The sequence below is a fragment of the Erithacus rubecula genome (genome assembly GCF_903797595.1).
Source record: "Erithacus rubecula genome assembly, chromosome: 22".
In the NCBI taxonomy this organism is placed as follows: Eukaryota; Metazoa; Chordata; class Aves; order Passeriformes; family Muscicapidae; genus Erithacus; species Erithacus rubecula.
Window position 1 is genome coordinate 1,970,543 of NC_136674.1, and position 13,469 is coordinate 1,984,011.

Genomic DNA, 13,469 nt, shown 5'->3' on the forward strand with positions numbered 1-13,469 from the left:
GCTTTGGCTCAGCACATCCAGGCTCTCTGGCTGGGGTTTGGGGGAAATCCTGTTGCAGCTCTTGCTGGAATATTTTTGGGTATGAGGAGCAGCTGAGGGCTCGTTCTCAAGGAGTCTGGGTGGGAAAATCTCAGTGTTGGGCTCTTGTTGGGAGCCCTGCAAGGAGGATCCTGCTGAAACTCAGAGACTGATCACCAGAGCAATGCTGAGATTTCAGGACTTTTCTCAATGAGACACATTGGAAGGTTTTTTAGAGTGGTTAGAGGCCAATACCTTGGAGAAGGAAACCTTCTTGGGAGGAAAAAAATTGCAGCCTTGGGATTCCTGTGGCTCTGCCCACTCTGGGAGGGAGAATGAGCTGCTTCCCTCCAGCTCCCTGACAGCCCTGGCATGTGGGATTAGGGAAATTCTCCCTCTGTTTTGATTTCCAGGAAAAATTCCCAGCTCTGCTGTTTTCAGGGCATAAACCCTCAGCTGGCTGGAGGAGCTGCTGCTGCTGGTTTGATGCTCCTGAAGCACTGGGGGTTGGATCAGCAGCACTTTGATTTCCTCAAGTTCTTAAAAAAGGGGAAATCAAGCTGGGATTTAAAGCTCTGAAATGGGATGGGAACCAGGCTTTGGTTTGGTGGCATCTTTGGGAGGGATATTTAGTTGATGATGGAGTTAAAACCAATTCCTTGATTTTTTTTTTTCCTCCTTCTTTTGTAGTGTTGGAATTGTAAATAGTGTTATTTGTTATCCCCAAGTGCAGTGCAGAAAATCAGGGGGAGAACTTAACAAATCCTGGAGATTTCAATAGAGATTGATGATTTTAAAAAGTATTTTTCTCTGTTCCTAAATGATTTAATTTTTCATGCTGATTTTAAAGAGAGGATGAATATTTTTCAATCTTTCCCTACACAAGCAAGTGTTGTTTCCATGTGTGTTCCCAAAGCCAGTTCTGTCCATTCTGACACAGGGAGTGACACACAGCAGTGCTGGGGAAGGAGCCCTGAGTGTCACATTCCCAACTGCCAAAAATTTCCAAACTTTTGAGTGATGAAGGTGCTTTTGTAATTGGTTTTTTTTTTTTTTGCTTTTATTTTGCTTTGCTTGGTTACTACAGGAGATGAACACACTTGAATTTGAATTTGCAAAGGCTGGTGTGCTGTACTAGAAAATCAGCTTTTATAGTGAGAGGGGGAGATCTTTAAAAATTCCTTTTGGAGTATTTATTTTCAAGAAGATATTTTTAAACAGTAAATGACCAAAGAATTGAAAGCATGGGATCAGTTAACACACATACAAATAGAGATTTGTCATTTTTTAAGTTCTCAGGTTTTCTAAGTCTAAACCTGTTTTCAAGTCTAAGGTGTTTTGCAGTTTTTAATGTTGTGGCTTTTTGCTTTGTATCATATTTCCAGAGGAAAAATATTTAAGGATCAGTTTGCCATCCAGTGTTCCTGCCTGTTGAACAGGGGTTTATGTTTCAGGGGTGATAACAGCATTTATCATTTTTATTTTTTCTCAAATAAAACCATGTTGAGTTAATCCTGGAGAAGAAGCTGCATATGAAATATCCTGTATAACTTTATAGCAATTATTTAAATCCTGTGATACAATTCACATTGAATATTTTTATTTAACAAGCTAAACCTGCAAAAAAAAAAAATTATTGATAAAGCATTTTACTTTAATTAGAGCAAAATGTTGAGGCTGAGCCCAACTCAGTGAGTGGGATCTGTGATAAATAATGTCTGGAAGTGCCTGAGTTTGCAAAGATCTCCAGAGCCTCTGGTTTGGTGGTTCTGGAAGGAGCATGAAATGCTGACAAGGGAGAGCAAAGCCATAATTGTGCAGTGCCAGTGCCAGAGCTCTGGGCTGTGCCAGCCCAGCCCCCCAAGCACCCAGAGCATTCCTCTTTCCTTGCAGCAGCAAAATAACTTCCAATTATTTTGATATCTCTTTGGGATAGGAAGTATTAAGAACCTTGCAGATTATTTTGGAAGAGGCAGAGAAATAATTTAGGGTGTTTTAGTTCTGTCTTAGTCAGAAGATGGTTTTTGCTCACCACAAAAGTCCCTTTTTCAAGTCTTTTCTGACAGATCTCTCTTTTTGTTTTACTTAATTCAGCTTTTAGGATGGTGTAATCAAGGAATAAAATATTCCTACATCTCTCACATGGTTTTGTCCACAGATCTCCTGGTTCTTTTCTATAAATCTGGGAATATCTTTGCTTTTCATTCAATTAAACTTAGATATTTTGTCCCATTGTGTGTTCTCACACTCATGACTGGTCCAGGAGTTTTATCAGCTTCAAATTTGGTTTTGTTTAAAACCCCAAAAGCTCCTCCTTTGTCCCTTTCCCCAGAAGCTGCTGCACAACACAGATCTCAGTCCAGGTATTTCTTTTTCACTGAATTTCCCTGTGCTGTGAAAACTCCCTCCTATATTTTAATTTCCTTTTTTGATCACAGGAAGGTATTTTATGAAGGTTTGATTTTTTGATAACAACCTTTGTTACCTCATATTGAGTTAGGCAGTTTCAATTTGGAGAAAATTCATGTTAACTGTGAATTCCACAGTGCAGCTGCTTCCATCCACACTCCCAGCCCCTGGCATTGCTTTGGAAATCCAGATCCCTCAATTCCAGCACCACTGACAGCAGGGTGGAAGCTGTGCTCTTCCCAAAGCAAACCCACTTTCTCTGGGCTTTGATCTGCTCTTCCAGTTATTTACCTTGTGTACTTGGGATCAAAATACTGATTTGTGTAAGGGTTAAATATTCCCTTTTCTTTCTAGGATGTGATTTTGTTATTGGAAACCTCTGATGGAGCTTCCTGCACAGCACAGTGTAATGAGCTCTGGTGCAGCCAGCAAGAATTCCTGCAGCAAAACAGGAATATTTTTCTATTTTCCCCAGTTTTAAATAAATAGGAAATCCAGACATGAAGTGGATAATCCTCTCTGGTTATTGGAGCAGGTCTCCTGTCTCTGTGTGTGAGAGAATTCCCAAGGATTGTTGGTGTTCAGCTGACATGCAGTTCCATTGGGAATGTGAACACCCTACACACCCATCCCTGGGCAGGAAATTGGGATTTTCCCTCTGAGAGGGTTTCCCTGCTAATGCTGGGCTGTGTTCTGTCCCCAGGTGCTGCTGAGTGAGGACTCAGACAGTGATGGCATCGTGGCCCATTTCCCCGCTCATGAGAAGCCCATCTGCTGCATGGCCTTTAACCCCAGTGGTAAGAGATTTTCCTCTTCTTGGGATAGATGGAAACAAGAATAAATCCCATGGGAATGTGTCCCATGGCTTGGAGGGATTGCTGCTCCCACTAGGACACTGCAGGTGACCTTCTCTGTGGAGTGTTGCATGTGTCATTTGAAATTTCAAACTTTAGCTGCTCTTTTACTGTGGTAAGAGGGAGGAGATTCAGTTCTCTTCCACTGCTGAGGAATTCCTGTCTCTTGGGATGCTGCCAGCCAGGTTGTGATCCTCAGTATCCAGGATTAAATTGTAGTCCTCCATAAATACAGAAATAAAATAATTTCACTGTTTTTAAAGTAACTTGCTATTTGTTTGCTAATGAAGGGTTTGTGGTATTACCCTCTCAATCAGCTAAAATCTGAAAATACTTTAAAGAAACTCCTCCAAAATACATGTTTCTCTCCTTCCTCTTTATAAATGAACAGTCACTGTGGGCAGCTACACAACTACAAACCTTGTGTATTAATTGATTTATTAATCTGACAATTAACATTTCATTATCTGTAGGTAAATAATGTTCTGGCTGATTGCAGCAGCAGTCAGGGAAATGGTCAGGGAACCAACAGCTTCCCTTGCCTAAATTAACAATTTCTGAAATGCAGCAAATGCCATGAAGATCAGGAGGGTGAAGTCACATTTCAGAGAATAAAGCTAAATGTCTGTCATTTATATTTTCACTTTTGCTGACCAGTTGGTGTCATTCTGACACCCCATCTGTTGTGTCAGAACTCTTTAACAGTGCAGTGCAGTTCACTGGGAGTTTGTGACAGAAAAGCTGTATTCTCATCTGCCTGGATTTTCTTGGATGGGAATTTTTTTGTGGAGCTCTGTGCAGTGAACTGAGAATCCTCAGTTCCAGAACAGTCATTTTGCTTTGTGCTCTGGAAGAAGAGCAATGCTAATTAAATGAAATAAATATGTGAAATAAATACAGCTGTTTAAATTAGAATGGTATATAAATATTAATTAAATGCTTCCTTAAGAGAGTTTCTAGGATTGTGTAAATTTAAAGGGCAGCAGAATTTTTATGCAAAGCCGAATTAACTTGTTATTTTTCAGAAGGAAGGATATTTTTGCAATTTGATGGATACTTCTATTAAGATCAAATTCTTTGGTTTGCTCAGGTCCTGACAATAATTTAGAGAGTGACACTCAGATCTAATGGTGTTTAATGGCAGAACACTTCTTTCACTGGTGTAATTTTTGGCTGCTTGCAGATGCTGTGGGAGATTTGCAGGAGTTGGGGACAAACCAGCAGAGAACTCTTCCCTGAGCTCCAGTGAGAGCAGCACTTAGCCCAGGATTCTGTGCTCTTGATTTAACATCAAGGCAGGATTTTGTTTGAAGCCAGGGCTGTAACATCATCCCAGCCCTTCAGGCTGAGCTCATTACAGAGAACAAAACAAGAGGTGACTTTTGAAACTCCACTTTTACTCCTGATTTCAGGCAGTGGCTGCACCAGAACACAGTGACTGCAGAGATGAAAATTTCATTTTCTGGGGCTGATAAACCCCTTAATTCCATCCTGTCTCAGCACAGGAGCTGCACAGGTGCTCAGGTCTGAGTTTTGGGAGGGTCCCTTCATAGATTCTTGTTGTGTTAGAAAGGAGCAGAGTCCTCCCTGCATTTGGACAGATCAGAGGTACAAAGGCCTTTATGAACTGTGGTAATTAAAACCAACTTGTGTGTGAATGATCCACATCTCTCCCTACTACAGGAATTGTTATTTGTGCTTTGGAGAGTCAAGTCTGCTGGGCTGCAGCTTTATTTGTCAATTGTCTTTACTTCAGCACAGTTAAAAGCACATTAAAATTATAGATGTTATATTTGTGCTAAAACTGAGTTGCTAAATACATTGTTGTCTACACTTGGGCAAGTTTTCCACAGCCAGTGCACAGTCTGTTCTTTTAGCCCATAAAGTTTCTTTTTGCTGCCCCTGCAGAGTGGCCAGATCCTCACCCCAAGGAAAGTGAAGCCTTGAGGATGCAATGTGAGAATAAGTGGAGCCTGAAAACCTCTAGAGATGTCATTTTCACAATTTATAGGTGAAACAAAGTGGAGATAAATCAGTCCTAAATTTTAGATATGATCAGTAATTGTGGAATCTTGGTGTTGGAGAGTTGAGTTTGGTGTTGGAGAATGCCAGGACATCTTCATGTGGGCACTGCTGCTCTTCCTCTGGAGTTCCCTTCCCTGGGAGCCTCGAGTGATGCAGACCAGCAATGAATAATTTTGGCAGGTGGGCTGAGCCCAGCAGAGCAGGGGATGGTGCTGGGATCCCAATTCCTGTGGTCAGTGCAGAGCCTGGCCTGGAAGTGGCTCCAGATGGGATTTCCAGGAGCATCCAAACAAACATCTCCATCCCTTTTTTTGGAATGCAGGTTAAGTGTAGAAGTTTTCATGTCTATTCAAAGGTTGTTTAAATCATTCACTCCTGGTTTTGGAAGGTTTTTGCCTGGTTTCCCTGTCAGGCTGCATTCCAAGAACTATATGTACAACAAACCCTGTGGGCAGCCAGGAAAGATGAGAATTATCCACTGTTGGATTTTTTCAGGGCTTCTGCTTCAATTGCCAATTTGTTAAGGCAAGGAAGTATCCTTAGAGCCTCTGAAAAGGACATTTTGTTACCAAAGCTTCCTGGTGGTCTTCTCCTGGGACAGCTTTTCCCAATAAAAGCTTTCCTTTACACTCAGATGCAGCATGGAGGGGATTTCCAGCTGCAGGACTCAATCCTGGCTTCTCACCCTTCTAGAGGGAGCAAAAGCCACAATATTTTTCAATAAAAGCCCTTAAAACAAACTGAAAATACAAAATTTAAAACATTTCTGTAGCAGCAAAATCCATACTCAGTTTGGGAGTAGGAGCAGCTTTTAAATAAGTGGAATGGGGCAGGTACATTCCTATTTTAGTGTCAAAGAGGAAAGTTTTTAAAAAAAGATTCTCAATTAGTAAACAGCTAAAAAATGGTGCTGGTTTATAAATATCTGGGGTTTTATTTCTTTTAAATGTGGTAAATAAATGATCTGCTTTTCAGAAGTGTTGCTGCTGCCAGCCTGGCAGCTGAGAGCTGTGAAGTGCAAGACATTGAAAATTTAAAATAATTACGCTTCCTTGGCTACAAAAGAGATTTTCCACCCATTAATAACGAGAAAATTAATGTTGGGCCAGCAGTAAAACAGATTAAACTGTGTCTCCCTTGGGATGCCTGACTGCACCTTTAACAGACCTGAAATTGCTCTGATTATTTTAATGTTCTGTATTGAAACGTGACAGTGGCCTTGAGTTAATAGTTAAAGAGGGTGGAATTGGAACATCTCTGCACAAGTTTTTTCCCATTGATGGAGAAAGTGGGCAGGAAAACACTCCTGGAGAGTAAAACCAGCTGTAATTATTTAATGACAGAATAATTCTTCTGTTCATTTTCTTCTGATTTTCAACTTGAATTATTGCCTTGGAAGACAAAGACATGAAAACTGAGGCAGTTTGATGAGTTGCAGTTGTAAATGTTGTGTCACCAAAAGGAAGAATCCTTGATGGTTGATGGCTTGATCAAGAATTGCATTTTGGGTTGGTTGTGAAGGAAGAGCTGCAGCCATGGATAATTTTAGGAGTTGTAAGAGTCATAGGGAGTTATTTATTCACAAAATAATATTTTATTTTGCTTCTCTTTCTTCTGACTTCTGGGGATTTTTAAAATATATTAAGTCCTTACGTGCTTGCGTTTATTTTGTGGCGAATTTTGCTTAAATCAGAATTTCATTATTTAGTTAAAGTTTTTTGAGACCCAGTTTTGTAACAGTAGCACATGGGAGCATTCAGGGGCTGAGCAGCTCTGATGTTTGGCTGTATTTTTACTTGCCTGGGAGAGGAGTTAAGTGAGTATAAATAAAGCTACTGCATGGCATCCTAGTTCAGATTTCCAAACTGGAGTGTGAGAAGTTCATCTTTTAATCACTTTTTGGACAAGCAGAGAGTTGGTGCAGTGGCTGGACTGGTCTCTCTGTGGCTGGCCATGGAAATGTGAGGTTGCATTCCTAAATCCAGTCTGTCCATGGATCCACATTTCCTCCATGCACATTTGTGCCTGAGTCCCAGCACTCGTGCCCTTGGTGTTTTGGAAAGAAATCCAACCCAGCTTGAAGGTGTCAGATCCTTCAGTGAGTGCTGGCAGAGTGACCCAGCTTGGGGAGGTGGAAAATCCTCTGAAAACTGAAGGGAAGCTCCTGGAACCCTCTGAAAACTGAAGGGAAGCACTAAGAACCCTCTGAAATCTGAAGGGAAGCTCCTGGAACTTTGTGAAAACTGAAGAGAAGCTCCTGGAACCCTCTGAAAACTGAAGGGAAGCTCCTGGAATCCTGTGAAAACTGAAGAGAAGCTCCTGGAACCCTCTGAAAAGTGAAGTGAAGCTCCTGGAATCCTGTGAAAACTGAAGAGAAGCTCCTGGAACCCTCTGAAAACTGAAGGGAAGCTCCTGAAACTCCCCGAAAACTCAAGGGAGGCTCTTAGAACCCTCTGAAAACTGTAGAGAAGCTCCTGAAACCCTCTGAAAAGTGAAGAGAAGCTCCTGGTGAAGCTCCAAGCCCTTCAGACCTCATTTCTATGCACTCCATCAGCACCTCCACAATTAGGGAGCTGTTATAAATGGGATGTGCTGGGGCTGCCCAGCTCTCTCCAAGTTGCCCCTGGAGCTGCCAGGAGCTGAGAACTCCATGAGCAGCCCCAGGCCAAGGCTCAGCAGCAGAGGGGAGGAAGCTCTCAGATAAACAGGAGCAGCCTCAGCTCTGGGCTTCCTCTTCCAGGCCCTATAATTAGCAGTCCTTCTTTTCCTTGTATTCCCAGTTGACGCAAATGCTTTTTGTGGCTTGGCACCTCATTTAGGGCGTGGGCTTAGTTTATGGCCAGGCCAGAGTCTGGTTTAGTCTTCTGATACTGCATAAATAGCTCTTAACCCACAGTCTACATCTGTACTAGTTTTTCCTTTTATGCATATATTCCTCGTGTTTTTATTTCTGTCCTGAAAGAAGGTGATTGTTTCCTCGAGCAGAATGCAGGAAAAGTAGGAAGCTGTAAATTAGGGCAGGTAAAACAAAGCTTTGCTAATTTCCCCCCCCCCCCCCCCCATCTAGGATATCTGTTCCTTTGAAACTGGATTTTAATCATCTCTGTGGATTTAAAACAACCACACAGTAAAACAGTCATTAATTTAATCTGGCTGCACAATCGTACTGTGGATAAGCAAAATCAGAATTTTTGCAATGAGATCTATACTAAATGAGGTCTGGTTTACACATAAATTTCCACTGGCTCCTGTGTATGCAAGACTTTCAATGGATTTCAGCTGTTATCTGTTAAACAGGGATTAATGCCAGTTTGAAAAATAAGCAGGAAATCCTCAAGAATTATTCACTTTTCATCTCTGATTATTCACCCATAAAGTCCTTCATAAGAGAAAACATTTGGACTGATCCTAGCACGGCTTTAACCTGTATTTCCCTCTAAACAACTTTTTGGGAAAACTGTCACAAGGCTTCTTAAGAAGCTTGAGTTGGAGTTTCCTGCAGTTGAAAGTGAAAGTGAGGTAGGACCAGGATTCCAGTTCGTGTTTCTCTGCTGGGATTGGGAATTCCTGCTGGGATGCTGCAGGGAGATGGAGAGAAATGAAATGGCTGAGCTGTGATAATGGAAAACTGGGATCCTTCAGTGTGAAGTAATGAGAACTGAAAAATCCCACCACAAACCCCAGCCCAGTGTTCTGAAACATGGGTGATTTATTGTTTGAATAACAGGAGCAAGGAAGAGATTTCAAAATGCTGTTTTATAAATACACTTTCTTTCCCAGCTGTGGTGTTGTGCTTGGGACCTCCATGTTGATACAAGTCCTGCCAGAATATATTTGTACTTCAAATGCAAATGTGGGTGTGAAAGGTCCTTCTTTAACTTACTGAAAAAGAGTCTCTAATACAAGTGAAGGGCCTGTTTTCATCTAATAAATGCATTTATTCCAAACAGGACAGGCAGCAGGAGTTTAGATTAGATACAAATTACCAAGTCAGATACCACCCATCTTTCTATTTTTAAGTCAATTCCTTTCCAGCCACAAATGTATTATCTTTCGCCTCTGTACTCCTTCAAGTAAGCAAAAACAGAGAAAAGAAACCCCAAACCAAACCCAGAAAACCCAAAGGCAAAGCACACATGGCACCAAGAGCTGGGAGCATCATCTGGAGCTGCTGAATAGCGAGTGAATGTCACAGCTGTGGCCTTGGCATCCCAGGTGTCACCAAAGGAACAAACAGGGAGCACCATGGGCTCTGGGGGCTTGTGTGCCTGAGGTTTTGGTGTTTGTGCTCAAAGTGAGCCCTACAGACAGCACTGTAGGATGGGAAGGAGCCTGTCAGAGCAGGGGGTGGTGCCCTCCTGGCACACCCGCAGACACCTGCGGCTCTGGCCAGTGCTGGAAACCAGATCCTGCTGGGCTGAGCACCCCTGGAGTGCATGGCCACTGTGGGATGGTGATCCCCTCTTTGCACTGGCTCAGGGTCATTACACAGCCTTTTGTCTCCAGTTCCAGGCAGAGTTTTGGCAGATTTAGGGGTTTTTTTGCCATCTTCCATGTGCTGGGATCCACACGAAGAACGCTCTGCTGGGATCTCTGGGTGCACTCAGCCCTGGGTCTGTGTTTATAAAAGACTTCTCAAACCTTAGGGGAAAGAAAAAATATCTGTTTGCAGAGCTTGTCTGCTCAGTATTCAGAGAAGTCATGGATCCATCTCCTCCAGCTTCTCCTTTCCATCAGGAATAAGAGGGAGCACAAAAGGCCCAAAGCACCCTGCAGGTCTGTATGAAGCTGTCTAATGCATGAGGAGAGACAAACATGGGAATGGAGAAGATAAATTCTTACTGGGTTGAATTAGATCTTTTGGAATATCCTCGCTCCAGGAACAGCAGCAGCCTGATTCCAGCACACAAACCCCTCTTTGCTTCCAGCTTTCCCTGCTGGAAATGCTCTATATTATTGAGGACCGCACACTTCACTAGAAGGGAAGTGCAGTTTGTGATGTTGCAGAACAGAATTAATGCAAATTGTGTGCATAATCCCACACGAAAGGCTTGGCTGCCTTGCACCAGAGCAACTTGAGCTGTATTTCCTATCAACACAGTCACTACAAATCAAGGAAATTGCCAGTTAAGCCAACATTAACATCCAGACCAACCTCAGCTCACATGCCTCCCACCCAAACATAATACCCCAGCGCTCTCCCGGATTTCTCAGCTCCATAACAAACTCCCTTTCATTTCTAACACCCGGGGCTGGAGCAGCAGTAAAAGTGTGTCTGCTGGAGGGAATCTTGCTGAGCTCAGATGTGAGCTGCTGCAGGAAATGCCTGGGTGCAGCGTGGGTGGCCTGGCCAGGCTGGGCTCTGCCAGACTCAGTGGTCAGGGCGAGGGGAAGCTTGGAGCACTTTTGTCTCCAAGAGCAATTTGGATTTTGTGCCTTGCTGCTGGTGGGGTTGAGTGTTTTGCCTTCACTCTTCTTTCAGAGAATTAGAGAAGCTGAGCTGTGCCCTGGGGGTGCCACACGGGCTCTGAGGGTGCTGCCTTGTGAAAACTCAGTTTCACAAATTTCCACAGGGCCAAGCCTTTGGCCTCTGAGCAAGGAGCCAATCTCTTGGATTCCACAATTGCCAAAGAGGGAAAACACTCAGGGTACCAATCTAGTGATGGAATGATCCCATAGAAAAGCCAATCACACTTCACTTTAAACACTTTACAGTTTAATACCAAAATTTCCCAAGTGTTACAAGGTAGGAAATCAGTGGTAGATGTTTCAAATGTGTGCTCTTGGTATCTGGGGCAGCAGAGGGAAAAGCAATTCTTGGTATCACCTGTAAATAAATGAAGGCATGGACACTCATTTATGGCAGAAATGAGATAACCATTTATCCTCTGAACAAATGTCATGTAAAACATGGGGACTAAGTTCTCTTCCTGCAGGATAAAAGACTTCAGTTGTGCTTAGTTTGGAGAAATATTGCAACAGACCTGAGTGGAAATTCTTGTTTTTTCTTTAATAGATGGGTACCTTGAAAATTATTTAGGACATCACTAGCTAAAGTCACTTTGTACTTGATGTTAGCTAAAGGTCAGAAGGTTACTTTGGGTGATAACGTATTAAATTTCATTAATAACATAAAAATAAATCTGTAGTTTGTCACTGTAATCTTAAATTCTGCCATAATGCTGTATCTTTCTTATATATGCAAAATTACTTGTTTTTGTTTTGATAAATTGGTATAAACTTATGGCAAATTGACTTCAAATATCTTTAAATATCTTTAATGTCTTTAAATATCTTTAAAAATCTTTAAATATCTTTAAATGTTTAAAACTGGGTTATGGGCTGAGACATTGTGGGATAAAAAAGCAAATAGCAAATGTAAGTTTCTGTGGTTCTGCTGATCTCATTGAATCATTTCAGTACCTCCACCACTGACCTGTTTTCAATGAACCTGGTACCTCATTTAGTGTTTCATTTGAAAGCTCTCAACTCTGCTTTTCACCAATAAATCAGGCAGCTTCTGTAGTTTATAAGGAAGATGCTTCTTCAGGATTGTTTTGGTATGGGCTGTTTTGGCTGGATTTCCATAATCTCTTCTTCCAAAAATTGCTATTGTGGAGACATCAATCTTTTTTAGACTGGCTCTTGCCCAGGGAAGAGCATTTTGGGGTTTTGCTGTAACATTCATCACTTCAATGCTTCATATTGGTCACACAGTTCTCAAATTTAGTTGGAATATTCAGAGTTTTCAGATGTTTTTATAGATTTGTGTTGTAATACTATCTTAATATATTAATACTTAAGTAGTAGTACTGTGAATATGATTTCAGTTGAAGTCCTGATTCATTTTTATGATGTGAACCCCTTTCAGTTCAGTAATTTTCTGTGTTTTCTTCTGTTTCTAAACCCCAAATGTAAGCCACACTCAGTGTTTTTTTTAGATAGACACTTTAAGCCTCATGTTTTGCAGCAATTAATCTCTTGTGCTTTTGTGTTTCTTTTTCTTTATATTTTTACCCAGGGATGTTGCTGGTCACCACTGACACATTAGGCCATGATTTCCATGTTTTTCAAATCCTGACACATCCTTGGTCATCATCACAAAGTGCTGTCCATCATTTGTACACACTTCACAGGGGAGAGACCGAAGCCAAAGTAAGTTCAACTCTTTGCTGAAGAATAATCCCCAGACACCTTATACATTCTGTGTATGTTGGCACTTTAATGTTTGTTTCAGCACACAAAGAGCCTTTCTTGTGCTCCAGCCACAGAAGGGATAAGAGCAGAGCATTTAACCTGGACAATAATAAATTCTTGCCCTTTGCAATGAGGTGCTGTCAGATTTATTCAGATCTGGCACTGCCTCCAAAGAGCCCTGATTATTGGCTGTGTTTGCACTTAACCTTTTCTCATGTAACATGTTCAACATTTGTCTCGTGCCTGTGAAGGAACTGTCAGCATTTGCCTGACTCTGGTGGTAAAAGCCACAGACAGACAATTAAAGAGTTGAAAGGAAGAGTTAATCAAAAGGCTGTGATTAACTTAGCACACTGGGGGAACCTGCAGAGACTCCTCAGTTTAACTCCCCTGTTGAAAAATCCCCCTCTCAGAGATGGAGGACTAAGTTAGGATATTATCCAAGGGTGGAAAAATCTGGAATTGTGTTTTGAGCAATGCTCAGTGAAGTGATTTGCTGGTGAGGTGGGAAAAGGGCTCTGCTCTCCCTGGCAGGGCTGAGTTCTGCCTGAGTCCTTCACGTGACACTTTTGGGCACCAGCACAGCCTCACCTTTGAGCACTGAGGAGCTGCTGAGGAACCTGCTTTAAATACAGGAATAAAAATGTCACCACAGGGTAAGAAATGAGTATTGCACTTGCTGATGCAATTGCACACACAGACACAAGCACAGACTTGTGGCAGATGCACAGCACTGTGACAGGGCCAGCCTGGGGCTCTGTCATTATCACCCTGGCACTGGGAGCTCAGTGCTTCTGCTACCTGATTACAGTTCCTTCAAACCTTTTGTTTCCACTGCAGTTGAGCAGTTTCCCTCAAGTTTCTCACTGTACCTTTGTAACAAGTAGAGTGTGAAAGCTGGATTGAACTAGCAGTGGTTGAGCAAGTTTTGATCTGGATTCATTTTTTGAATTTACATTTCTGGTA

General features: G+C 42.0%; 1 protein-coding gene across 12 annotated transcripts in view; it reads left to right on the top strand.

Annotated features, from left to right (window-relative positions):
- The window catches only part of BCAS3 (BCAS3 microtubule associated cell migration factor), a 292,321-nt gene that overhangs the window by 59,904 nt on the left and 218,948 nt on the right, over nt 1-13,469 (top strand). For all 12 annotated transcript variants that reach the window (XM_079325188.1, XM_079325189.1, XM_079325191.1 and 9 more), the window contains exons 13-14: nt 3,131-3,224; nt 12,328-12,461. In XM_079325188.1, the coding sequence (XP_079181314.1) occupies nt 3,131-3,224; nt 12,328-12,461 (228 nt within the window). The remainder of the gene's footprint in view (nt 1-3,130; nt 3,225-12,327; nt 12,462-13,469) is intronic.